Genomic DNA, 27,717 nt, shown 5'->3' with positions numbered 1-27,717 from the left:
TAATTATGTCATTAATTCAGAAAAACAGAGCAGAATTCTTTTTTCTCAAGTGAACGCATTACGCTTCCGTAGTATGCTGTACAGCACTTCGGTCAAGGTGTGTCGTTATAAAAGTGCTTTCAGATTGAAATTACACACCAGGGGTCGCTGTCCAGAAAGCCTTATGGACTGCGTTGTTAGCCGTCATCACTATGCGACAATCGGGTCAGAAAACGGGAAGTTTGACTTGGAGGAAAATAAGGAAGCTAACCGGCAGAGTTTCCTCTCGGTGTCATATCTACGCCTGTTTTGGGTATTCTTCAAGGGTTTTAGGTCTTATAATTGTTATTTTTGCAAGCTTATATGCTGGGGGACATTTTTTTTTATTTTTCAAACATTTAAGTTTTTGTCATGTTGTGTAGCTAAATAGTTTAAGTTTAGTCATATTTTTGTTATAGACAGGTAGTCATGTCGCAGAGGACAGAGAAGTCACTTCATGAAAACTACTGAGTAAGATTTAATAAAGATTTAACGCCTAGCATCCAGATTTACTTAGGAACTGGAGCTGTTTCAGAAGAGTGGAAATGTTGAACGTCCCGTCGCAAGCGTTCCCGGCACCCAATTCACAGCAGCGGGTCTCTCAGTCAGCAAGAAACAAGGTCAGTTATAAAAGCTAGTGTTTCTCACGGAGCATTTCGTCGCTGTACACCACATACAGTACATGCAGAAGCTGCCTGTGCTGCACCCGATTCAACAGCTAAGTTAAATATCAACACACGGTGTAGAAATTAATATAATATACAAATGAAGTAGATAATTGTACTAGGATCGGAAGTGGTGATGCCCACTTAACGTTAGTGGATTTTATTTAAGTAGTGTGCTGTGTTGGACAGGATTTTAAGCGTTGGAAACATACGTGGTCATACGTAGGTGCTTTTCATGTAGGCCGATCTTATAATTAATAGCTATGATATTAACAACACTCACGATAAGTATTGAGTTTCTAATGGCGTAGTACACTTGGGAAATTAAGTTAATAAGAATCATAGACCAACCACAGCAAAATTGTGGTGTGTGTATAAATAATACCTTTGACATTGTATCGTGAAAATTATGAATGACCTGGTATAAAGATATAAATGTATTACATATGAATAAGGTATTACATTAGAATAAAATTGTGCAATGCATGTTATGCAATTAATCCAATTTGCAGTTTTATTTGTTGGAATTGTTTACCCCAAATGGGACTGAATTGGCTATTATTATAAGAGCTGAAAATGGAGAGGCAGACTGTTCTCTTATTTTCCTTTCTCTGTTTATATGGGGTCTGTTGCAAACAAACCCCCAACAACCTAGCAGTAAAGTATCAATTAAATATAGCGGCATCATTTTTACCCATACAAAGGATGTAACAAGGCCCTTGATCCCTGCTGCTCCAGAGATGCTGGCTGACCCTGCTTTCTCACTTCTATGTCATTAGTTCATGGGTGGGGCACCTGTTCCATGGAGGACCGATGTGGGTGCAGGTTTTTGGGACGGCCTCTCAATCAGCCAATAACAGTAGATCCTCAGGACTGGAGGTGAGAACCACTGTTTTATTATTGGCTGATTGAGAGATCATCCCAAAAACCCGCACCGACACCAGCCCTCCATGGAACAAGTTCCCCACCCCTGCTTTAGATGAATAACATTAATGTACAGGATCCCTCTTAACCGTGTGGGCTGTGATGAACCATGTTGTTGTAGGTGGCATTGAAGCCGGGTTGTAGTCTAATGGACTGGATCAGGTTAACCAAGAGTGGCAAAGACTTGACTGGGTTCCGGGGAAGGCTCATCGAGGTTACTGAGGAGGAGCTGCGGAAGCACAACACGCGAGACGATTGCTGGACCTGCATACGAGGTCAGACAAACACACAACCATTTATTAGTTTAAAGACATGTAGACATGTACTGTACAATGCACAGTAAAAGTGATTTTTTAAATGACATGTTGGACTGTGCCAGTGTTAGTTATTATGCTATAAATACTGGTTTGCTATGCATGCTTGCATATCATAAGGCTTTAGTGCAATGACTGCTTTCCACCTGCAAGGTGTGTTCTTCTGTGGGTTATGTTTGCAGCACAAGTTCTTCTTGTGTGTTGACTGGTTTGTTTTCTTGATTGAAAGACTCATCTAGCTGTTTCACATTAACATTAGTGACACATGCATGATTATAAGAAGAACTCAGTGCTTAAGTAAAATCTAGATTCGTTTAATTGAAATGGTAGTTTACAAATCCTGTCCTAGCTGAGTGTCTTCCCTGAAATAGATTATCAGGTCACCCTAATGCTGGTCTTTTACCAAACCTGTATTTACTAATTTACTGTAGCAAAGCTAATCTTGAGCATTTGCTATTGTTCAGTTGCTAATACAGGCTTTTTTTGTCCTTATAAGGAATATTTCAGTATAATTGTTTCTGTTTTGATATATTCTGAGGGAAGGTAAAACGTAAACCTTTATAAAAAAGATTCCTGGCAGAAGTCTGCATTTAACTAGTGTCCCATACTTTTGCCAGCAGAGGGCATATTTGCCCTTTCAAATAACCTTGCGTGTCACAACAGCAACTAAAAATGACTAATCTCACAATGTTGTGTCTAACTGCAAAGTGCATGCATATTCATTTTGTGTTGAGAAACATCATCTTGCTGTGAAAATATATTATGTTTGTGATTTTTGAGCGTGTATGAATTTTGTGAGGATCTATACAGTCTGGTTATATATTTTATATCCATGTGGTTTTCTTATGATGATGGAGTGGGTGTGTGTTTTGTATACCAATGGTGTGTGTCTTCCAGGTATGGTCTACAACGTGAGTCCTTATATGCAGTTTCACCCCGGGGGGGAGGATGAACTGCTGAAGGCGGCTGGTGTGGACGGCACTGACCTGTTCGATCAGGTGATTCAAAGATGCCACCTCGCTCACACATTTCTGCTTACACTTTAGCGTAGCTTTGATTTTAATGCAACAATAATGCCTAGACATAGGGTTTGACACGTGCGATGGCCTGATGTTGTGAGGCCAATAAAAAATATGTAGAGCGGGCTGATTGGCCAGTTGCTGATGTTTCTGCCAATGACAGTTACTATGTAGCATGTCAAAGGTAAGTTATTCAGCTGGCCAATTTGTGTCAGTGTAACTTTGCTCAAAAACACACAAAAATGCGACTGTCATATGTCAATCAACCAGTCAGCTAGCAGCCAAGCCTCAGTATGCTACATAATCCATCTGCCTTAAGCGTAGCTACTAGCTGGCTAGCTAATTTATGAGACTGTTTAATGTTTAGTGCCCATTGCATTGCGAATACAAAAATATGGAAGTACTTAAAGACAATACTCCCAATATCCATTAGTGCTTCATGCCGCTTGTTTCTTTTGCTTTTGTCCATGATGACATGTTATCCAATATTGACACGAATACATACAGTAAACTGGTTAAATTTGCAGACGACACTAAGGTGGGCAGGGTAGCAGATACTAATCAAGCAGCAGAGAGGCTTCAACGGGATCTGGATTTAATTAGCGAATGGGCTGATACTTGGCAGATGAAATTTAACACAGATAAATGTAAGGTAATCCATGCAGGGAGCAGAAATATACAGTACAGATATTTTATGGGTTCCACTGAAATAAAGGTAGCTGATTACGAGAAAGATCTCGGTATGTATGTTGATGCTTCCATGTCCCACTCTCGCCAATGTGGGGAAGCAATAAAAAAGGCGAACAGAATGTTGGGTTATATCTCTAGATGTGTGGAGTTTAAGTCAAGGGAGGTGATGTTACACTTATATAATTCCTTGGTAAGACCCCACCTAGAATACTGTGTGCAGGTTTGGTCACCATACCTCAAGAAGGACATTGCTGCCTTAGAAAAGGTGCAACGAAGAGCTACGAGAATGATTCCTGGTCTTAGAGGAATGTCTTACGAGGAGAGGTTAGCAGAACTGAATCTGTTCAGCCTTGAGCAAAGGAGACTAAGGGGGGATATGATTCAGGTCTATAAGATTCTAACGGGTCTGGATGCTGTTCAGCCAAATGACTATTTCAATATTAGTCTAAATACTAGAACTCGTGGCCATAAGTGGAAATTAGCGGGAGAACATTTTAAAACAAATTTGAGGAAGCACTTCTTTACACAGCGTGTAGTCAGAGTATGGAATAGTCTTCCTGCTATTGTAGTGGAAGCTAAAACCATGGGTTCCTTTAAATCAGAGCTAGATAAGATTTTAACAACTCTGAGCTATTAGCTAAGTTCTCCCCAAACGAGCTTGATGGGCCGAATGGCCTCCTCTCGTTTGTAAATTTCTTATGTTCTTATGTTCTTAATATCCAATCCTCATTCTCAGACTGCAGAAGAGGAGAGCAGTTTGAGCTGTGGCAGACATGCTTAGTACTCCGCATTACTGCTAGATTGCAAATATATTGCATTCCTCTGGCGGTGGTAGCCATTTACTTCAAATCTTCTATACCACTGTTGTCTATGCATGAGCTGTGTTTACATGCACAGAATAACCAGATGTAGGTAATATTTTGAATTCGTTTACATGTGTTTGAATGAATCAATTGAATAATCAATTCCTTCAGTAACCTGAATTTACATGACAAGTTTTATTTACACGACAGATTAAGGAAAGTATTTGAGTGAGTGTCGTGTTTCCTTTTTCACAAACTTGGGGTAGATCCAATCGAAGAAAAGTTTTCAATAAAACTTTCCTTGAAGGTGCACAAGTAACTCTGGTACTGCAAATCATGAACAATTAAGGCATTTTTCCTCTGCACCAAGGACCGTTATGATTGATTAGTGATGGACGAACATGAGAACCAATACATAGTTCACACTTAGTTTCTGGTTAATTCATACATTAAATGAGTGTACCACTACATTATTTGTACACCCTCATGTAAAGTGCTACCAACATTTCGTTATATTCCAGCTTTGGATTCTGCAGCTGAGCACGCTATTGGACCTATGATATCTTTAAGCTCCACAAGATAGACAGTCCAGATATAAATTTGCAGTATTCCCACTGTGCATTGCCCTTTTCACCAACGCACACATTATGCAAACTGGTAGAACATCATACATTGCATAGAAAGCTATATCTGATGTCCCCATTAGTGTGCTGCATTGCAGTGCATTTTGAAAACGCATTGCTGCACGCATTTCTTTGTGCTGAGCACTCTCATTGATGGCAATGGAGAATGGATACAAATACATTCCAAAGCATTTGTATGTGTTTTTTTGCTCCCCTTTTCCCCTCAAACACTTGACTTCCTGGTATAGGAAAAGGAATTTCTCCAGATGTTTCCTCAAAATCACATACAGGGTCCAAAACCCAGTTAGCAGGGGATGGACCCAAAACCTGTGGGTAAACCTTCTGTGGCATATAATTGCCACTTTAAGCATTAAACATAAAAGCTAAAAGAAGCTCTAATCCATTTTTAAGTAAAATATAGTTATGCTCTGACGCCAAAAACAACCTGCAATCTCCACACCAAAATCGCCAACCTATCTCCTCACAAACCCACAGTAAAAATTTGGATGACGCTGATATTATCTGGTTTTCTGATTTGCATATTTCAATGATATTTAAATATGGACAATCACAAAAACGCATAATAAAACTCAACACTGAAAACATATGACTTCCACCATGCACATATACTGTAAACATACGTGTATAAGCATAAAGTTTTATTTTGTCATAAAAATAATGTACGATTCACTCATTTTGATCTGTGCAACAATAAGAAGGTTAACTATTGGTTGATCAGTGTAGATGTGTTGTTGAACAGAAGGAGTGGATAAAGAGCATGGAGAAATATGCTGTATTGCACTGTTTAACTTGTAGCTTTTTGTGTTTGAAATTAATGCTGTGTGGTAGCTGGTGCTCATTTGGCAAACTTTTTCTCATAACTTGGTAAACATAAATTGTAGAAATGTCCTATTTAAGTCCTTATTAAATGTTCACTGTTTTTAGATCTTTGTTTTTTATGCAGTATGATATACAGTATATTGGTAATGTATAGTAAAATTTATTATTACTTTGGCTGATATACACTTACCTAAAGGATTATTAGGAATACCTGTTCAATTTCTCATTAATGCAATTATCTAATCAACCAATCACATGGCAGTTGCTTCAATGCATTTAGGGGTGTGGTCCTGGCCAAGACAATCTCCTGAACTCCAAACTGAATGTCAGAATGGGAAAGAAAGGTGATTTAAGCAATTTTGAGCGTGGCAGGATTGTTGGTGCCAGGCGGGCCGGTCTGAGTATTTCACAATCTGCTCAGTTACTGGGATTTTCACGCACAACCATTTCTAGGGTTTACAAAGAATGGTGTGTAAAGGGAAAAACATCCAGTATGTGGCAGTCCTGTGGGCGAAAATGCCTTGTTGATGCTAGAGGTCAGAGGAGAATGGGCCGACTGATTCAAGCTGATAGAAGAGCAACTTTGACTGAAATAACCACTCGTTACAACCGAGGTATGCAGCAAAGCATTTGTGAAGCCACAACACGCACAACCTTGAGGCGGATGGGCTACAACAGCAGAAGACCCCACCGGGTACCACTCATCTCCACTACAAATAGGAAAAAGAGGCTACAATTTGCACGAGCTCACCAAAATTGGACAGTTGAAGACTGGAAAAATGTTGCCTGGTCTGATGAGTCTCGATTTCTGTTGAGACATTCAAATGGTAGAGTCAGAATTTGGCGTAAACAGAATGAGAACATGGATCCATCATGCCTTGTTACCACTGTGCAGGCTGGTGGTGGTGGTGTAATGGTGTGGGGGATGTTTTCATTGGCACACTTTAGGCCCCTTAGTGCCAATTGGGCATCGTTTAAATGCCACGGCCTACCTGAGCATTGTTTCTGACCATGTCCATCCGTTTATGACCACCATGTACCCATTCTCTGATGGCTACTTCCAGCAGGATAATGCACCATTTCAAATTGGTTTCTTGAACATGACAATGAGTTCACTGTACTAAAATGGCCCCCACAGTCACCAGATCTCAACCCAATAGAGCATCTTTGGGATGTGGTGGAACGGGAGCTTCGTGCCCTGGATGTGCATCCCACAAATCTCCATCAACTGCAAGATGCTATCCTATCAATATGGGCCAACATTTCTAAAGAATGCTTTCAGCACCTTGTTGAATCAATGCCACGTAGAATTAAGGCAGTTCTGAAGGCGAAAGGGGGTCAAACACTGTATTAGTATGGTGTTCCTAATAATCCTTTAGGTGAGTGTATACTTTGTGTTACAACTGCTTGGAGCTTGATGCTCCCTTGGTAGATATCGTCCACTACCCCAATTCCCATTGCCATTATCTCAAAAGTCTGAAATTTTTGCATTTACAAAAAATACAAAGTTCTCATTTCTGTCAATGGCTGTTATGTGTTGTTAAGAAATGTTCTGTTTTGGATGACGTCTTTTCTTTTTTCCGAGTACACTGCTGTTGTATCTGTGTGTGCTCAGACGTTACGTCCGAGCTGCTTGTAAAAACACTGGAAACTTCATAGTGGTGTGCTTGGTGATTTTGACACTGCTCAGGCTCCCTTGTCTGGTTGTGCTCCACAGTCATATGTAGCTTTCTGAGTTTAGTGACATGTGTAAACCATGTAGTATAAAGTGAAGTTGAATAAAAAACATAATGAGACATTAGGGCTGGGCAATATCATACTATTATATAGGGGTGGGAATCTTTAGGTACTTCACGATCCGATCCAATTACAAATTCTGGAATCCACGATCCAATTCCAAAACGATTCTTCACTTCGAACAATCCTTCGTTCCCCACTACAGAGTAAGGACGCAAATCTTTGGCAATGAAACCCGCCACTGACCGGGTAATTCACTTGGCTTTTTCAGAATTGGATGGAAGCTTTGCTACTTGCTCGAGGGTCCTTTGAGTGAAACCGGCGCTGAGCGAGATCGGGACTGAAGTCCGTTCATGCAGCTCTGAGTGATATGCTTCTTCATATTAGTAGTGCTGTAGTTCTCGAGACCGGTCTTGAGACTAATTTTTTGTGGTCTCGGTCTTGTCTTGGTCTCGACCCTATTTGGTCTTGGTCTTGTCTTGGTCTCGGACATAGCGGTCTCGATGGGATGGGGAAAAAAGGAGAAAACAGCACATCCTCACAGAACAGTATCATTATTCATTACGCGCCTCAATTCAAATGCAACCAGTCAGATGCATCTACTTTAAAAACGTTACATTGTATGCATTTTCTCAATGGACACAGTGCTTCACAGTCCACACACTTCATACACTTCGCATGATAGCAAAGTCAGCAAAGAAATGTTCCAAAACGTCACCACGTGTCACCATGTCACATAGTACAAAATCCTCGCGAGAGCAAGACGACTTGAGACAGACCGTGCAGCACAAACTGGAGCCGCCTCCGTGACGACACAACTTTGCCCTTATTGGCTGAAGATTTTAGTCACACGCATGACGTTTGTATCCCAGGAAGTTCCAATGCGTTATCTGCTATTTCTCCCGAAAAGCACATAAAGCAGTGAGAACTGGTTTCAGTTCATTTACTGGTAAAATAAAGTTTAAATAAATTACATAAATGCTCTAACAGTACACGTAAGTTAGTGGTTTATTTATTGTTAGTTACTGTAATGTTGTGCTGCTTTATTTGTTTAATCGTCAGACATACCCATCAGACATACCGATCAGAAAGACATACCCATGAGACATGCCCATCAGAAAGACATACCCATCAGAAAGACATACCGATCAGACATATCCATCAGAAAGACATACCCATGAGAAAGACATACCCATGAGACATACCCATCAGAAAGACATACCGATCAGACATACCCATCAGAAAGACATACCGATCAGACATACCCATCAGAAAGACATACCGATCAGACATACCCATCAGAAAGACATACCTATCATAAAGACATAGTCTCACAGACTACGAGGAGTAGAAATTGTCCGACTTGGCTGCAGTCAGTTTATACTCCACCCCTGCAGCCGCCGACAGATCGCACTCCACGTTGCGTCAGCTGCAGTCGAACGCACCCATTGCTTCTTTAAGGGGGGATGGGCAAAATGACAACGTCGTCGGTGATTGGCTGTTGTGCTGGCGTTCAGTAAACCTCTGCTCGATAGGTTAATGAGTTGTCTGTCTCAGCGCATTGTCTAAAACGGAGCAAATTTGGTTGAAATTTGTCTGAAAGGGAGGGGCGCATGCGCGAGTGCTGACCCTCGGCAGTGGCGTTGTATATGTTTGTCTACTTCGTTTGTTAATCTTATATTAAGTTTAAACTTACGATACAATACGTGGAAATTATGTGTGACAGTACACTGATTAAGACTGCAATATTTATTTTTATCTTTATAATAACTTGGGGCATCGTATGCGCGCATGGAGGAGAAACGTGTTTCATGTGGCGTGGCGATCCGGTATCCAATGTTCGTTTCTACTCCAGGGAGGATCTACTGAATCTCCGATATTCCTTTAATGATCCTCCGGAATTTTGCTTTAACCCAACTGGGATAATCTACCCTGGATGGAGCATTAAGAAGAAAAAGAAAAGAGGATCAAGAGGCGGGATTCGAAATAGGCTTAAACGACGTGGAAGCCGCTTCCCCCTTCCGACAGTAACTCTTTCCAATGTGCGCTCACTACAGAACAAAATGCACGAACTTGCAGCACTGATAAAGTGCGATAGGGATTTCAGCAGAGCTAACTTGATCTGTTTTACCGAGACATGGCTGAACGAGGATATTGATAACATCCGCTTGGATGGATATTCTCTAGTTCGTTGTGACCGGGATGTAATACAGACGGCAAAGCAAACCGGAGGCGGACTCTGTATGTTCATAAACTCCAGCTGGGCAACAAACATCACGGTACGTGACATTGACGTACTGCACCGCTCATTATGAATTACTGACTGTTTCATTCAGACCGTATTATTTGCCTCGTGAGTTTGGTCAAATAACAGTGATCTTGGTGTATGTGCCGGGGCCAGACTTTAAACTCGCGGCAGAGAATATTGCTGCTAGGTATAATAAAGCATTACATTACTCTGCTGATGATCCCGTCTTCCTATTGGGAGATTTTAACAGATGTGATGTCTCTGCACTATTGCCTAATTTGGAACAATATGTCACATGCCCGACACGTATGAACAGAACTATAGATTTATGTTATGGGAATGTGGAAGGTGCCTACGTTTCCCGGTCCCGCCCACCTTTGGGACTGTCAGATCACAACGTCATCCACCTTTTACCAAAGTACCGACAATCCTTAAAAAGGGTTAAACCGACTGTTTTGCACTGTCAAGCCTGGACAGAAAGCTCGATGGACATGCTGAGGGGCTGTTTTGAGGCAACGCAATGGGATCTGTTTTTAAGCGATAAGGACTGTCTGAGCAATTATGAACTATTAAATGACACCATAACTGGTTATATTAATTTTTGTGTGGATTCAGTAATTGGAACAAGAGAAATTAAAATCTATCCAAATAATAAACCATGGGTCAGTAAGGAACTTAAATATCATTTAAACCTGAAGAAAATAGCTTTTATGCAGGGTGACTTAGGAAAAATAAAGGAGCTGACAAAGGACACTAGACGATTAATAAAAAGAGCCCAATTGAATTATAAAGATAAGGTTGAGGAGAAACTGAAGACTGGTAATGCTAGAGATGCATGGCGAGGACTGAACAAAATGATGGGTAGGGAGCAGAGACAGACCATTCAGTGTGACGACCCGGACAATATATGGACAATATATTTTACTCCAGATTTGATAAGCATGACTTTAGGAGTGAGTGTGACGCTGTTTGCTCTAGACTGACCTTTGATCCAATGATTATTCAGGAGGAGAAAGTGATGACTATACTGCAAAAGGTTAATCCTCACAAAGCCCCAGGTCCAGATGGGCTCAAAGGGAGGGTCTTAAAGGAATGCGCAGTACAACTAGCACCAGCTGTCACGAAAATGTTTCAGCTGTTTCTGGACTCTAACTTTTATCCCCAGGCCTGGAAAACAGCAAATATTATACCTGTACCAAAAACTCAGTACGTAAAAACGAATAATGACTTTAGACCCATTGCTCTCACACCCCTCCTCAGCAAATGCATGGAGCGCTTTGTTCGGGATGAACTGACCTGCCAGGTAGCAGGATCACTGGACCCCATGCAATTTGCCTATCGGAACAACAGAGGGGTGGAGGACGCGACACTCACCCTGCTAAATAGTATTTACAGTCATCTGGACAAACCCAACACTCATGCTCGGATTCTTTTTATGGATTTTTCCTCAGCCTTTAATACAGTTCAGCCACACCTCCTCTTTGAGCGCCTTTGCGACCTGAAAGTTAGCGGTGGCATCATCCTTTTCATCAAGGAATTTTTGAGAGACCGACCCCAGCGAGTTTGTATTAAGAACTGCCTCTCTAATGCTCTTGTCCTGAATACAGGTGTTCCGCAAGGATGTGTACTATCTCCCTTACTTTTTTCCATATATACAAATGAAATTCAGTGTAACAGCAGTCACCTTTCCCTCATTAAGTATGCAGATGATATGGCCTTAGTCGCCTGCCTTTGGGACTTAAACAGCTCTCCCTACCTTCAGTATATTGAAACGCTGGCTTCATGGTTTGACAGCAGCTTTCTGGACCTCAATGTTAACAAAACCAAGGAGATGTGGCTAGTGAGCAGCAAGAAAGGAAGCAATAAGAATGCTGTGGCCACCTTCAAGCCAATTAGTGTGAAGGGTCAGGAAGTGGAGCAAGTCACCGAATTCAAATACCTTGGGACAATATTAGACAACCAGCTAAATTACCAAAATCATGTGGATTATGTGTACAAGAAAGGAAGACAGCGTTTGTCTCTTCTGAGGAAGCTCAGGAGTTTTAACACCAGCCAGCGCACAATGTCCATGATCTACAAATCACTGACTGAGAGTGTGCTGACATTTAACATAGTGTCATGGTATGGGCAACTGTCAGTTAAACAAAAGAACAAACTGGCACAAATCGTCAATCAGGCCGGGAAAATCATTGGACACAAACAACATCAACTCTCCTACTTGTACACACAGATTTTGACAAAAAAGGCACAACAGGTTTATCAAGATTCTATCCACCCTCTTCATTGTGCCTTTCAATTGTTGCCATCATGCAGGAGACTTGTAGTCCCGTTAGCCAAGAAAAAAGGCTACAAGCGGTCATTTGTTCCGTCAGCTGTAACTATTCTTAACAAAGACTTTTTTATTAGCAGATAGTGTTATTATACAGGTATTTTATGTATTTTGTTTTAAATTTATTTATGTTAAATTATTTTTATTAACATTTTAAAAATATTTTATTAACATATTTCATTTATATTTAGTTGTATTGATATATGTTTATTGTGTATAGTCTTGTCTGTATTGTGTGCTTACGTCACTGTTAAAGATGAATTTCCATCTGATGTAAATTTGATGGACATTAAAGGAATATTCTATTCTATTCTTGATCGAGTTTTATAGTCTGTGTGTATCATCGTGATCGTCCTTATTTTTTATCGATAAAAAATCGAGATCGTTTTTGTCTCCCAGCACTAGTAGCATAGTTATAATTCAATTAAATTAGGTATTTCACATTCATTAGAAAGCACGGTCTTGGAGGTGCAAGTCAATCTGGAGGCTCATTCTCTTCAATTCAAAGCAGAGGATCATCACATAGCCGTATTCATAGCTTACCCGAGGCCTCTCTCCCTGGTACTTAATATGAAAATCTTTCTGGTACATCCCATCTCTTTCCCTTGACGAGGTCTGATAAAATTATAGGAGAGGATTGCTGAGAATATTATTTTCCATCAGGCCTCGTAACTATGACAAATCTGGGAGATTTTAAATGAGAGACATATGGACAATATAATTGAAAAGATAACATGAATTTGATTTAACGAGTAATGACACTTTACAGCAATGCCTTTTTTCTCTACAGTTGATCTGAGTAATGTGATGTTGATTCTATCCCTAGTCTGTGTTTGGTCTTGGTCTTGGTCTTGGACTTGGTCTTGGTACCCTCAAGTCTCGGCAGTGTCTTGGTCTTGATACCTTCCGGTCTCGGCAATGTCTTGGTCTCGGTTTAGGCGGTCTTGACTACAACACTACATATTAGTAGTGTTCCCGAAATACTTAAATTTGGCGCGACAGACTTTGCACACAGTATGCCTTTTATCAACGACCCCTTTCTCTTTGTCTTCACAAAATCCAAAATGTTGCCACACAGTCGATTTTAAATTTGATGGTGCAGGATGTAGTTTGTCCATTGTTCAAATGAAGAGCAGCATATGTAAGAGGCGAGCGTTGTAATGTTTATGTTTCCGGCGCGCACTCGCAATTTGATAGAACACAGAATCAATTCTGAATCTTTGAGAATCGATTTAGAATCGTTAGAGAAAGAAAAAAGATGCATCGATTTTATTTTTTTTTCTTTCTTTTCTCTCACCCCTAGTATTATATCACGCATACATCAGCACTATTGGTCTTTAGGAGAATGAGCAGGTCCCGGAGCTGCAGAGAGTAACAAACTCCATAGTCTGCGTCAAAACAAGCATTGAGAAGGTCTTTACGGCTGCCACCCAACAAGATCCTACGACAATCCACTGCTGTTCAAGCTTTTCATTTTCAATCATTATGCAACGTGGCTGGGGAATTTATACTGTTGCCTTATTCAACACCATAATGGTTAAAAGTTTAAACAAAGGCAGTACCCTGTCATGCTATGCAAATATACATCAACACTACTGGTCTTCAGGACCTGCCAGACTTTTGACTGTTATTTTGTAGTAGATTTTTTTACAGTGTACGCGAACAGGCGGAAGCAAGCAAAACGTGAGCAAGTTTTATATGGTTGTAGCATATCAAGTCTATAAAGTAAATTAAAGTATAAAAGCCTAAATATAAGTAAATATTGGTAATCAAATAAATTCGTTTTGTCATTCAAAGTAGGTCTAATAGGATTTTTTAAATTTTTCAGTGAAATTTTATTTTATAGGGACACAGCAGCAGCATCAACAGAAAAAAATTGAGAAATTTAAAACGTGGATGCTTAGCCTGTATATTCTTCAGGCTAAGCCCACTGATTACTTTATTTTTAAGCCTATTTTTGTGTGGAATGCCATTGCCAAACCTGTCCGTTGTTGCCTATATGTTGCATAAAAATATATATTTCTTCATGATATAAGGCTTCGATTTAAGGTGACATTTGTTAGGCATGCAGATTATTTGTCCCTCTTTTAAATTGGAGCGAGCGTGGAGCGATTTGACTGGAGCGGGAGGAAATTTTAGTGGAGCGAAGAGCGGTGTTGAGCAGAGCGTCTTAGTGCGAATTAGAGCAGAAAAGCGGGCGGAGCCAACAGTCTCGTGAGCGAGGAGCGGAAATTCTCACCGCTCCACTCCGCTCACATGCTCTGATACAAAGCCTCATTAATATTTTAGCCATACTACTAAACTGCTTAAATTGTGGGCATAAATAAATGTCCGTATAGCACAAAAAAGCTGGTGCATGGCCAAATGTTGCGCCTGTCATCTGAAGCCCTAGTGATTACTGCGCATGCGTGATATAATACCGGTATGATCGCCCAGCCCTATGAGACATGCATAATGCTAATACTTTGTGCTCTCCTTCAGTGTGTGATTAGCCATAGCTAGTGCATGTAGGCAATGATGCATGTTGAATCGTGATAGATGCTAAACCATGGTGATTTTTTTTCATGGCTTTCAGGTCCACAGATGGGTGAACTACGAGTCTATGCTAAAGGAGTGTCTGGTCGGGAGGATGGCAGCCAAGCCCAGCACACTTATACATGGTAGTGATCCGGTGCACGTTTGTGTGTACTTTTCTTAAGAATCTATATGAATCCAAGAGGATCCTTCTGGAACTGAAACCTGCCTCTTTCACTGCAGGTTCTTCAAATACACAGAAGATTAACCCTTCTGTAAATCGTAAGAGATCATTTATTTATATAAACTGAACAGTATTAACAGCTAGCTTCAATTTTCCCCATATATACATTAGTAAGAAGTCATATAAAATGAAGTTATCACATCTTATAAAAATTAATAATATAAAATCATTTAGGGCTGGGCGATAAAATGGTAATGATAATTATCACCATATAAATTTTCCTCGATGTGGATGTGACAAGTGCTCGATAAAAGTTTGGCCCAACGTGTTGTCAATAACATATTTTGCAACACGATGAAGTGACGTTAATTTCTCTGTGATTGCTTGTCTGGACCGGCAGTTGAGTTCATGCGCAAACACAGCTGTAAAAACAAGGGTTTTTGAACAAATAAATAATAATAAGTCCAAAGCAACCTGTTAACAGGGTAATTCAGCAAGATCCAAAAGTGAAGTCCACAGCAAAGTTGTCTATTACCATGAGAAATCCTGACAGTAATAATCGACAGATAATTAAGAAACGTCAATGACAGCATTATTTTCAGTGATTACTAAAATAAAATAACTAAAATAACCTGTTCATCTTCTATCTCAGACTTGTGAAATACGTAATGCTGTTTGGTAGTGATGGCCAACTTTATGAACAGTTTGCAGTTTTTTTTTTTGAGCCATTGCGCTTATGGTTTCGGCATGCTTTAACCCCCTTTTTTTGAACAGAGGGCTTCATCTAGTGGGGTCAGAAAATAGAGTATACTGGACTGGAAGCGTAATTTCGGCCACCACTACTGTTTGGCAAGTGTTTGTCACATTTTGATTATAAAGAATTGTTTATAAATGCAGCTTAACCATCTGTTTATTTCAATTTTAACTCATGAGTAAAAATCAGCCTTTAAACTGGAAAGAAATAATGATTCAACAATTATTGTAACAATTATCGATATCAGCTGATAAGAAAATTTTTATCATAACGTTTTTGGCCATATCGCCCAGCTCTAAAGCCATTGTATAAAACTGATTTAATTTGCTTATGTTTTGGGGCATGCAGTGATACATTGAAATGATGTATGCCCATCATTGACCTTAATTACTGCTTCTGTGCATTATGAAAAAGGAAAACCAGTGAAATATAATGGAAAGCTGGTGATGTGTTCCAATCATCTTGTGTAAAATTTGTATCTCCATCACTGTCTTGGCTGTGTACTAATACTTTCCCATGGATTTCAGTATATTATTTAATTACCTGAATTACCACATTTTTGTTACTGTGTTTGGTTTCTTACGTGTGTAAACCTTCTTTTTAGGTTCAGGGAGGAGGATGATTGGTAAAACAAAACCACAAAAAAAAACGTATTTACTTAACTTATTTATTTTGAACTACAACCATTCGCTTAATTAATAATATGACAATAAGCTAACTTCTCTCTAAGGCTCAGCCTAGTCCGTTCTCTATGCAATCATTCCCAAATCCCTTCCCATGCTAGCTTAGATTTCCATAACTACCAAAAGAAGGAATAAAACATATACATATTATTACGGACCTCAAAAACAAAACTGCACCAGGGGAAACCAAATAGTTATAACAAATAATATAAAACAAATACTTCCACCCCTCAAAAGATAACCGTGCTCATGAGCTTATCAAAGAATTTTTTATTTTTTTTTTGTGTCCCGTCAGTCATTCAGTCCAGTCAGTCCACAAAGTTGTCCTCCCTCTGTTCTGTCTCTCTTCTTATCTGAAATCCAACGGAGGGCGCTCGGCTCCAGTGCAGATTCTGGCAGGGTGCTTGTGACCGTGCTTCTCCGTTGATCGTTCTCCTCTCCGAGCAACTGTCCCTCCAATGTTGAACAGGATTTCAGCAATCAAAAAAACCAACCGAAAATTTCTCTCATAAAGGAACCTAAAATCCTTGGACAGATCCCAAAAAACTAATGATAACTAATTTCTTTTTTTTTCTCTTTCCAAATTACTCTCGACTTAACGAAAACTAAAATTAAACCAGCTACTTGCTTGGCAGCTCCACCATCCAGTCCGTCTTCTTCCACTTTTTTTCCCCGCGCGCTTCTTTCACCTTTCTATTTTTTTTTTATTTTTTAGAGCACCACTAAAACTGCCACACTCCTAAACATATCCCCCCCTATTGGAGAAACAGAGAATAAGTCCTCCTGATGTTGAACTAAACTTTTGGGTGGCAATTTTAGGGGGGTTACACCCTCCCCTCCTGAGTCTGCATGCATCCTTGCATGTCAAACCACTACACTGTTTCTGATTCCATAGGCTGTAACTGGTTCATGTTGGGTATATCACCAACATCAACCTGCATACACCTGCATCTTCAACAATTTTAATAACATGTAATATAGTTTACTCTCTATATGTGCTTATAAACAGGGGTTTTTCATGTAAGGATTATGTCTTCTAGTTATAATTTAGATGGAGCAGTGTCTCAAAGCTGTTTGCTGTTTTTTGTCTTGCTAGGGTTATACCCCTCTTCCCCCAGCACACTTCTCGAATCAAACCTGCCTTCTTCCCTGCTCCCCCCTCCAACCAAGGACCACTGTCCCAGGTGAACCATTCTACCATGATAGGAAATTCAATTGGGTTATAGCTAGGGGTGTGTGATATGGAAAAAAGAGCATGATTTTTTTTTTTTAGGGATGATCATGATCCAAGATTCTTTTTCATGTTTTTAAAACTATTTTGCAGTTTACTGGACAGTATAACCAAACTAATTCCTCTATTTTTAAAAAATATAGTTCTGTAACTAGGGGTGGGTGATCTGATGGTTTTATATTATGATCGATCTTGAAGATGTCTACAATCTGCTTTTCATACAAATCGTAGAGATTGTGATTTTTTATGTCTCCTCACTAATATTTCCAAACTTCACTTGTTAAGTGGCCAGTATTAACTACCCGATCCATACCACACTTCCTTATCTGCCATGCCATAGCTCACATTGAATTGTTTTTCAAATACATCACGCATGACTCTATGGCCAAATTATATTATGTGTCTCTATCAATCAACACAGTCAATTAGTAGGAAGTAATTTTTTTCCTTTGTGAATGTAGCATGGATCTGTAAAGACTGTGATCTCATGTTCTCCCACTGATATTTCCAAACTTCACGTATAACTTCAATGGCCAGTAATAATGTGTGTCAATACCTGATCCATACCACCTGTCTTCTGTGATCTGATCATCCTGCCATTTTATGGAAAATCATATTGTCTACACATTTACCACTAACTACAGAGGTCAGTTTATTGTTTAGCAAGAACTGGTGTTAGTGATTCCACTGACTGCAAAAAAAAACAGTTTTCTTTGCTTATCATTTTAAGTGTTCACTCTGGTTGGTATACCTGTAGCTTTGGTTCACTCTGAACTGAAAGGGCGCATACAGATCCCCCTGTGACTGGCGTACCTAACTAGACCCATAAACACGCATTCGGACACAAGTGCAGGTGTTCTGCAGAACTTTTAAACAGACAGAGAACACAAACAGTCTAAAATCAGAATATCTGGCTTAATATCCCATTCTGTAGTGCTGCGCATGTGCAGACGTGAGGTACAAATCACACATACAGAGTCATCCTTCACAAAATGTTATCTGTAAATTTTGTTGGGCCACAGTGGACATTTCCGAGGTAATAATATAAAAAATCTATTCAAGACCCAACACAACATTAACTGAAGTTTAAATCAGGATTTAATTACCATTTTGAAAATGGTGTCTTTAATGCAATATCGTGTTTCAAATGGTGCTAATAGATATGTCCCTAGGGTTGTTAAACTCTGGGAATTCTTGACAGTACATTTTTAAATTGGGGAAAAAGGCAAGGCACAGAGGTCACTCAGAGTGCTTTACATAAAATCAGTCAATAAATGGAAAATTAAAACATAAGTAGAAGACAAAGTAACAGTAATTAAAAATTGCAAATAGAAGACACCAAAATAAAAGTAAAAGAAAAAGCATCAACATTGATTAATAGTGCTAATGAATGGCACTATGGAAGAAAAATGTTTGTAACCTGGTTTTGCTGGTGGCTGCATTTGGTGCCTCATCAGGGAATTGGTTCCAGTTTTGAGTGGCAAAACAGCTGAATTCCATTTGGCCTTGCTTACTTTTCACTTTTGGCCTTATTAGTTGACCAGGCATCTAGAAGCCAGTGTAATAGTGATGCGCAGGTCGACCCATAACCCACGGGTGGTTTTCCGGCAGACATTTTTTAAATATCGTGCGTGGGTGCGTGCGGGTCAAAAAGTTACAAAACGCATTTCATTATCGATCAAAACGTGTTGTAAACGGGATCGGCGTATAAATGCAGTCGGCATATATTTTTCAATTTTGGAGTTTTCAATTTGTAGGATAAGCTACTAGTTTGGTGAAATATCACGGTTAAGTATGCTCTGCTCTACTTCATTTTAGACAAAATTGAGTTAAAAGAAGACCTAAGTTCTACTAAGTTCATTCAAATCTGATAGAGTTCTCAGATCTGATGTTGCATCAGATGTTACAGTTTTGACAACTAGTGTGTTTTGCATACATGCGCAGTTTAATTGACCTTAAATGCACTACCATGTCATCAACAACAACAACAGCATGAAATGCGAATGTAAAATTCAATTTAATAGAACAATTGAATAGTCAAATGAAATCTCCATTGTGCACTATAATACGCATTACTTCCATCTGATTTTTAAAGCATTAAATCAATCTGGGCCAGGACAATGTGACGTTTTCTGTATAGTAGGATACCTGATGTGTACTGAGAAGTTGACATTTGCCTGGCCCAGAGAGGTTTAAGGCATTAAAATGGTTAATGGCTTCCCATTAACACCATTGTGCGCTATAGTATGACGTGCCTTGTTTCCATCTGATTTTTAAAGCATTAAATCAGTCTGGGCCAGGACAATGTCACTTTTTCTGTATAGTAGGATACCTGATGTGTACTGAGAAGTTGATATTTGCCTGGCCCAGAGAGGTTTAAGGTATTAAAATTTGCCCCCTACAGGCGCAAAAGCGTCATTGCATTGGGCTGCGAAGCATTTAAGGTGGACCGGAAAATCCGAATAAGGAGCCAACTTCAGCGTCGTAGAAAACACACAATGAAACGCGGACTAAATACCCAGAACTAATGACAACAACCAGAAACAGCTGATCACACGGGGATTCCACACTAGGTTAACGAGGGGGCGTGGCACACGGAAGGAGCGGACGATCGGGGCAGGACGATTACTATCTGAAACTGCATGATCATCAAATCAAAGCAAACTTGTGGGTTTTTGAAAATTTTCTTGTGGTACTGCAAAGATTTTGGAAAAGTCATGGAAATTTATTCTGCCAGAACTGGAGGAACCCTGTTCAATGCGAATCTAGCACAAATCTATGCCATCTATGGGTTACAGTGTCACAAATGACACTATATTGGTAGGTTCCATGGCAATACAGGCTCACTGGTGTTGTTTTTTTTTTTTTTTCCTCGGGTCGGGTTTTTGGGTCATTATCCACGGGTATTTTGGATCTCCTGACGGGTCTGTTTGGGGCCGACCCGCGCAACACGACAGTGTAAGGACTGAAGGACTGGATTAATGTTCGGTCTTCTTGGTTCTAAGTAACAAAGTAATCTAGATGAGCTGGAGCCTTCTTGGATTTTTTTGGGAAGTTTTTTGGGAGTAATAATAATCCAAGTGAGTGGAGTTGAAGGCATGAAGTTTAAGGTCATTCTTGGACATTAGGTCTCTGATTTTAGAGATGTTCCTAAGGTTATAAAAAGAGGACTTAGATATAGCCTTGATATGGTTATTGAAACAGATCATGAAGCAGGGCCAGCGATGCTGATTGATAATTTTTTAGTCTTTATGGAAAATGATTACTGGTGGACCAGATTTAATTATGATTTAAAAACGTGTTGCGGGGTGTCAAAACTCAACAAAAGCAGTGGTTCACAAACTTTTCACACCATGTACCACCTCAGGAAGTATTACACGGAGTAGCCTACAGGCTACAAGCTATTTCCCAACACGTGTTTAAGATGCCAAACTTCATAGTAAGGAGAAAAATAATTCCCCAGCATTTTGTGCCACATCAGTCTCAAAGGCTTTTAATGTCCCAAAACAAAGACGAGATCTGCAAAAGGGTGAATGGCATGGGCTTCTTGTTGCCTGGCGTATCCAATAATAATAATAATAACAGTAATAATAATAATAGGGCATAATAATAGGCTAGTAGTAGTATATTTCCGATTTTCAAAAAAGATCGGAATAGAACGTATTTATGTTTGGAAGTCAGTGGTGTGTCATGAAGTACGTGTGTCATTCGCTAATAGTAGCTAAAAAAAATATCAGAAAACAGTGGAGAAAACCCGGCCATTGCTTAAATAGATAAAGAAGCCAAAACTCCGAAGCTCAAGATTCAGGACAATGGCTCTGATGTCGCAAGTGCTGCAAGAGCTTATGCTCCGTAAAAAAATAAATAAATAACAGCAGTTTTGAAGTCCGTTTTCTTGCTGTTAAGAGAGGAATGGCAATGGGAAGTTGCTCTAAATTTCCCGTATTTTGGGTCGGGATCTTGGGATTTTTCAAACTGCTTTAAAATGAGTTTTTATTTGTAAACATAGGCTATATAAATAGCTGATATGACAAGAAATTACCGTGCATTTTAACCTCTATACCTCAAATGAAGTACGAGTTAGCATATACAGGTTAAAATGCATGATAAGTTCTTGTCATATCAGTACAAATGCACATAAAATACCAGGGCTGTGGAGTCGGTAGATAAATACTCCGACTCCTCAGTTTCTAAATCTTCCGACTCCGACTCCTCTGTATGTATATACTATGCTAATATATTTTCTACATCCATTGAAGGAAAGGAAGGGAACATACATGTCATTTCACCACAGAACTACTGGCTAGGAAGCCAACACTCTACTATAATGCCAGATTAAAGACAAACACAATGAAAACAAGGTTTTCACTAGCGCATAGCGAAGGGGAGCCGACGGAGCTGAGAACACACCGGATGATTTTTCCGGCGTTTGACGCGTGATGACTCGGCAGTGCATCTGTAAATGTATGGGGGGCTTTAGGCTAGGTTCACAGTTCCCTGTAACAGTGGAACACGACACAATGGAAAGCGGTGCCGCACCTTACCTGTGCATTACATCCCATATAGTGACGCATACAGTCAATGAAAAGCATGCTTCATGGTTACTTGACATGTTCGTTTTGTGGTAACATTATGCACTGCATGCATTGGGCTTTATTCTTACAGCAGAGAAGTAGTTCATTATGACTGTTTGTGAATTGGGACATTTCAACTTACTTTTTTAATTCCCATTTAAATTTAGTAGGAGTCGGAGTCGGTTAACTTTTTGCCGACTCCGACTCCAGGTAGCCAAAATTGTCTCCGACTCCGACTCCACAGCCCTGTAAAATACGTACGCATTTGCACTGTCACAGCAATGGATTGGCGCACGTATCGCTTTTAAAGGTGAATGCGTACTTGCATACCAGTTATATGCAGCCCTGATTATAACAGATTGTATCAGAAATTTGGATTGGTATCGGCGCCGATCCAGACCTATTTGACGGATCTGGTATCGGCTATGTGTGACCAACCCACATCCTATACTTACTTATTTAGTTTTTGGCAGTCTCTAAAAAGATAGCTCCCTTTTTGTGTTAAAACTGTTTGCACAATCAATCGCATGACAGCTCTTTTCCATTTTACATGTGTTTTTTGCGGCATTCAAGTCGAACAATAACCTCATGCTAAATGTAAAAGCTGGTAGCTAAATAGGAGCCATTTTATAATTTATGCAATTTATAATCCGATTAGTCGACTATTCGTTTTAATAGTCGATGATTATAAAAATAGTCCTTAGTTGCAGCCCTAGAAATTTATCACACGAAGTGCTCCAGTGTCCCCAGATAAATGTCTTCACCATGCACTCAAGCTTCGCTCTCAACTGTGAGTGTGTACTTGGTGTGCTTATGTTCATGTGTGTCTCTGTGTGTCTGAGAAACAGTGATTAACCACATTAAACCATTCATAGCATCAGTTAAGCCATCAGGCAAGATAGTCACTTGTTAGCCAATATTCCTTGTTTTGTGGGCAAGTAATTGTTAAGTGAAAGAGCCAAGAGTTAACAATGCTTTGATTTGTAAATACTTGTTGATTGTAGTTAATCCCTTGTACATACAGTAAGAACCATTTTTGTTAATGTTTTTGGCACTAGTTCCTTATATTGTGCAGTCATCCCGTATTGAAAAATAAAAAGGGTGGGTCCTGTTTTGAACCAATATGGGATGCGAGTTGTCTTGTATTTTCTGAATGTGCGATCGTGTGCTTGATTATCTCGTGAGCACATTAAACTAAAGCATGGTTTAATTTTGCGTCTCTTGCTCAACATACTGTATAGAGCATCGCACTAACAGAGTAGAGCTCAGGGATTCAAATACCAGGATGCGCACATAAATTGTATCTCTTCCTTCTACTGTTTAAGTCTTTCCGGATAAAAGTTAAATATAAATGAGTTGTACATGTACATCGTGCACATGAAAAAACCAGCACCAAATGAACACCAGTCATTCACACATGTGCACCTTTAGGCAATTTGGTAACTCCAGTCAGCCTCAGCATGTTTTAGGATTGTGGGGGGAAAGCGGAGTACCCAGAGGAAACCCCACGATGGCATGGGAAGAACTTGCAAACTCCACACACGGAACCCTGGCAGACACTTGAACCCAGGTCCTAGAGGTGTGAGGCTACAGTGCTAATCACTGCACCACCATGCCAATGGCCCCTCCAGACCTATATATACCAGAGGCCCCTCGAGATATACTAGTGATTTTCAAACTATTTTGACAGATCCCCATAGGACTGATGCCTATTTTACAAATTTTGATTATTTTAATTTGTTAGTGTCATGTAATGTGTCACGATCGCGGGGCAAGCGAGCCGGAAAGCAGGCGATCGGCGCCGTAAATACGGACAGACAGGATTTATTCAAATGACAGGACTAGCCGACAAGGAACCACACATGACAATACAATGACGAATCTGGGGCAGACTGACTGAGACTCGGACTAAATACATGAGACAAGGCAAAAGGAATAGGCAACAGGTGATGACAATCAGGAGTCGACATGAGGTAATGAGGGGGCGTGGCACACACGAGGATCGTTCGGAGCTGAACGTGACATAATGTATGTAGGCATATAATTTGTTCACATTACGTTTTATATTTCTGAAGTTTGCAATTTAGAAATAGATATGCCCCCAGCTCAATCCCCCCAAGCAGTTCTGTTATTTTCCCTCACCTGCACCTCCCTGCAATTCCTTTGTGCACCAAAGTTTGGATGCCTCTGGTAAATACCATTCATGTATCTGTTACAGTTCTTACCGTTATATCACAAAGTTTTGGTCATAGTGCAAAAGAGAAATGCATAAAAAAAAAATATTTAAGCACATAGGTCAGGTTGGGGAGCATTCACTGGTACAGCATGTTGCCGTGCCCACCACATGGCATAACACCTCGGGAGCCCAGTTGGTGACCCTCCAGGTCAACACGTGGCCCTGTCCCACCGTCCAGAAGGGACCATCCAACTGCCACAACCAGATATTATGTGAGCGTCCCCTTAGCCTGGTCCAATTGCTCGGGTCCTCTGAAATGAGAATCCTGCTAGCAGGATCACCCTCAGGGAATCCCGCCACATGGCCGTAGTGCCGTAACTGACGCTCCCTCACAATGCAGGTAATGTCCCTCATTTGGGTCTCCCTGAGTAACCGCTTGTTCAGCACAAAATCAAATCAGTGGTACCCAAGGATTCTCCAAGGAGACACAGTACCAAAGTCCAGAGTTCAGTCTTTATCTCAGGTCACTGGATAGCATCCATATTGCAGTTATACAGCAAGACAGGGAGCACCAGGGCTTCAAAGACTTGGACCTTAGTCATATTGCAAAGATATCAGGAGTGACACACATCCCTTTCCTGCAACCTCATGATCCGCTGTGCTCTCCCAATCTGTCTTCTAACCTCCTAGGAAGAATCAACAACAAAAAATATAAATGACATTTTCAAACATACACATAGGAATACAAGTAATCAACTAAGTGGTGGGGAAAGATTCTGCAAATTGTCATAAATTAACTAATTGTGCAATAATGTGTACCTTCAGACCTATGTATCACAACAAGGACTCACAGCATTCAGGTAAAAACCAATTGCACAAGTTAAGTGTGGGACGAGTATGGTTTAGAATAGATGATCGGACCAAATGACAGCATAAAGTCTAGTACTTATTTTGTTTCCCAAACGAGATCAAAACCCCTTTGAACGTAACATTGCAAACAGTACCCCTTACCAGTTTAGCAAGTCTTACTTCCACTGTTATTCACTTTTTTAGGTTTGTTTTTCCATGCATGAATACCCTATTATCTGGAGTTTGGTTGAGTGGATTGATGCACTAATCAATACTTTTTGACCTTGATTTCAGATTTGATTGGTTTCAGACAGATGTGACTGTCAATATCACGGTGTATACAAAATGTAAGGTGAGTTGGCACTCCTTCAATTTTCTCTGAATATTCTTCATAGCCAGCTTATTTATATTAGCTCTGTAACACATTTCTTTATTAACCAGTGTGAATGATATCCAGATAACTGAAACTGAGTAAATTGTTAAAAATACTTCTGCTCCTGCAGATTCCGACCTCAGGTATCACTGTGGTCGACCTGCAGGGTGGCACTCTACGGGTTGAGGTATTCCTTGGAAAGCTGTCATATCTGCTCCATCTCCGTAAGTGCTCACTCTTTGTAATCCATTCCTTTTATCCTAGACCGGAGGCATGACCACGGGGGGGCTGGGGTGGGCACTGCCCCCCCAGAGACAAGCCATGGCCACTCTGCGAAATACTCTGTCTGTCCAATGAAAACATTTGATTTTCTAAACTGAGTTGCTTTCCAATTGGCCCGTTTGAATTAGGGGCGTATCCGTCAGTGCCTCCTCCACTAGACATGCACGTGCTGCTCACAGTTCACTTCGCTACGCATTTTGCAGCACGTTTTGAAACTGTTGACTGCAATCTTTAATTAAAACAGCGTATACGCTCCATTCTTCTATCTTCTGTTTTGTAATAGCAAAAGCTATGCATAGGTGGCTTATTAAAAAGTCCGTACCTCTGTCCCTCCGCAAGCTGCTGGCTCCACAGTTGAGCCCAGCACCGCTGCTACCAACACAGAGCACAGCGCACCCATGTCGGGAACTGAAACTCCTACACAATCCTCCAGCTCTGCGCCCGTGTCAGCTACTCCAAACCTCTGCCTTCAACAAAATGTACAGTCCGGTCTGCCTGATTTAAATATGGATAGCCCATCCCAGCCCATTTTAATGAATTATCCCAAGCGCGCATTCGGAAAGACACTCAGACGTTTTAGTGCAAGCTGGTATCAGTCTCGACCATGGCTTGAATATTCTGTTGTCCGTGATGTCAGCTTTTGCTTTGCCTGCCGCAAATTTAGTGTTTCCAATTCAGACCGCGAGGACATATTCACCAAACATGGCTATGCTAATTGGAAAAAAGCTCTAGAAAAAGACGGTGGCTTCCACAAACACGCGTCTAGTATCCCGCACGTCAGAGCCATGGCTGCATGGCAAGAGTATCGGCGCCGGGCAGAGATGGGTGAAAGCATAGTTTAACTACTGGGTACAACCCAAATAGAAAAGAATAGATATTATGTGAAAAGCATTGGGGAGGCCGTTCAGTTCCTTGCAGTCAATGAACTGGCTATGCGTGGTCACAATCACGAAGGTGGGGAGGAGGGACTTTTCCTTAAGTTTTTTTTTCTTTCAATTATATTCATTATGTCTTAAAGTAATTATGACGATGCTATTTTTTCTTTTTTTATCAGACATCTAATTTTTTTAGGTTTTATTCACCTGACATGTTTCGACGTTCGCTGTCGTCTTCCTCAGAGTGTTACCGGATGTTATCGGTAGCTCATAGGTTATCAGCTGATGTTCACGAACATCATCAGCTGATAACCTATGAGCTACCGATAACATCCGGTAACACTCTGAGGAAGAACATCATCAGCTGATAACCTATGAGCTACCGATAACATCCGGTAACACTCTGAGGAAGAACATCATCAGCTGATAACCTATGAGCTACCGATAACATCCGGTAACACTCTGAGGAAGACGACAGCGAACGTCGAAACATGTCAGGTGAATAAAACCTAAAAAAATTAGATGTCTGATAAAAAAAGAAAAAATAGCATCGTCATAGTTTTCCTTAAGTTATTTGATTACACAATCAGAAAAATAATAAAAGTTCCATTGCCTCTGTTAATTTTTATTGAACAATCGGTTATGAGTTATGCCATAATTTTTGCTTTTATATGTTATATAAAACGAAGTTGTTGTTATTATTTGACCCACCTACAAAAATGGGGATGGATGGATGGATATTTTTGCCCCCCCAGACAAGCCAAATGCCCACCCACACATGATGTTCTGGTCACACCTCTGTCCTAGACCAGTATAAAAGCAGGAATTGTCTTTCACTTGGGTTACCTTGTTCAGGATAGAATAGCAGAAAATAATATTATTTCACTTATTATTCTGAGGAAGCTTTATTGAATGTGGGTGGCAATTGAAATCTAAGGGTATTATAGGATTCATCAGCCTGCTCCCCTTAGTGCCACAGCCAGATGTAGGTAGAGTAGCCAAAATCTCTACC

The 27,717-nt window shown here is 40.3% G+C and overlaps 1 protein-coding gene across 7 annotated transcripts in view; it reads left to right on the top strand.

Moving 5' to 3' along the window:
• The first annotated feature begins 207 nt into the window (after positions 1–207).
• Positions 208–27,717, top strand: part of LOC111841788 (cytochrome b5 reductase 4) — a 109,717-nt gene continuing 82,207 nt past the window's right edge. For 4 of the 7 annotated variants that reach the window (XM_023807786.2, XM_023807781.2, XM_072708319.1 and 1 more), the window contains exons 1-9: positions 208–638; positions 1,729–1,882; positions 2,819–2,919; positions 14,786–14,870; positions 14,968–15,006; positions 16,267–16,287; positions 17,442–17,529; positions 25,470–25,527; positions 25,679–25,772. In XM_023807786.2, the coding sequence (XP_023663554.1) occupies positions 564–638; positions 1,729–1,882; positions 2,819–2,919; positions 14,786–14,870; positions 14,968–15,006; positions 16,267–16,287; positions 17,442–17,529; positions 25,470–25,527; positions 25,679–25,772 (715 nt within the window). In that variant the 5' untranslated portion in view covers positions 208–563. The remainder of the gene's footprint in view (positions 639–1,728; positions 1,883–2,818; positions 2,920–14,785; positions 14,871–14,967; positions 15,007–16,266; positions 16,288–17,441; positions 17,530–25,469; positions 25,528–25,678; positions 25,773–27,717) is intronic. The other 3 variants (XM_023807783.2, XM_072708318.1, XM_072708317.1) reach the window with 2 other exon arrangements.

The sequence above is a fragment of the Paramormyrops kingsleyae genome, unplaced genomic scaffold (assembly GCF_048594095.1).
Source record: "Paramormyrops kingsleyae isolate MSU_618 unplaced genomic scaffold, PKINGS_0.4 ups74, whole genome shotgun sequence".
Classification (NCBI taxonomy): domain Eukaryota; kingdom Metazoa; phylum Chordata; class Actinopteri; order Osteoglossiformes; family Mormyridae; genus Paramormyrops; species Paramormyrops kingsleyae.
The sequence above is the reverse complement of the archived record's forward strand: the minus strand, read 5'-3'. Positions and strand labels throughout refer to the sequence as shown.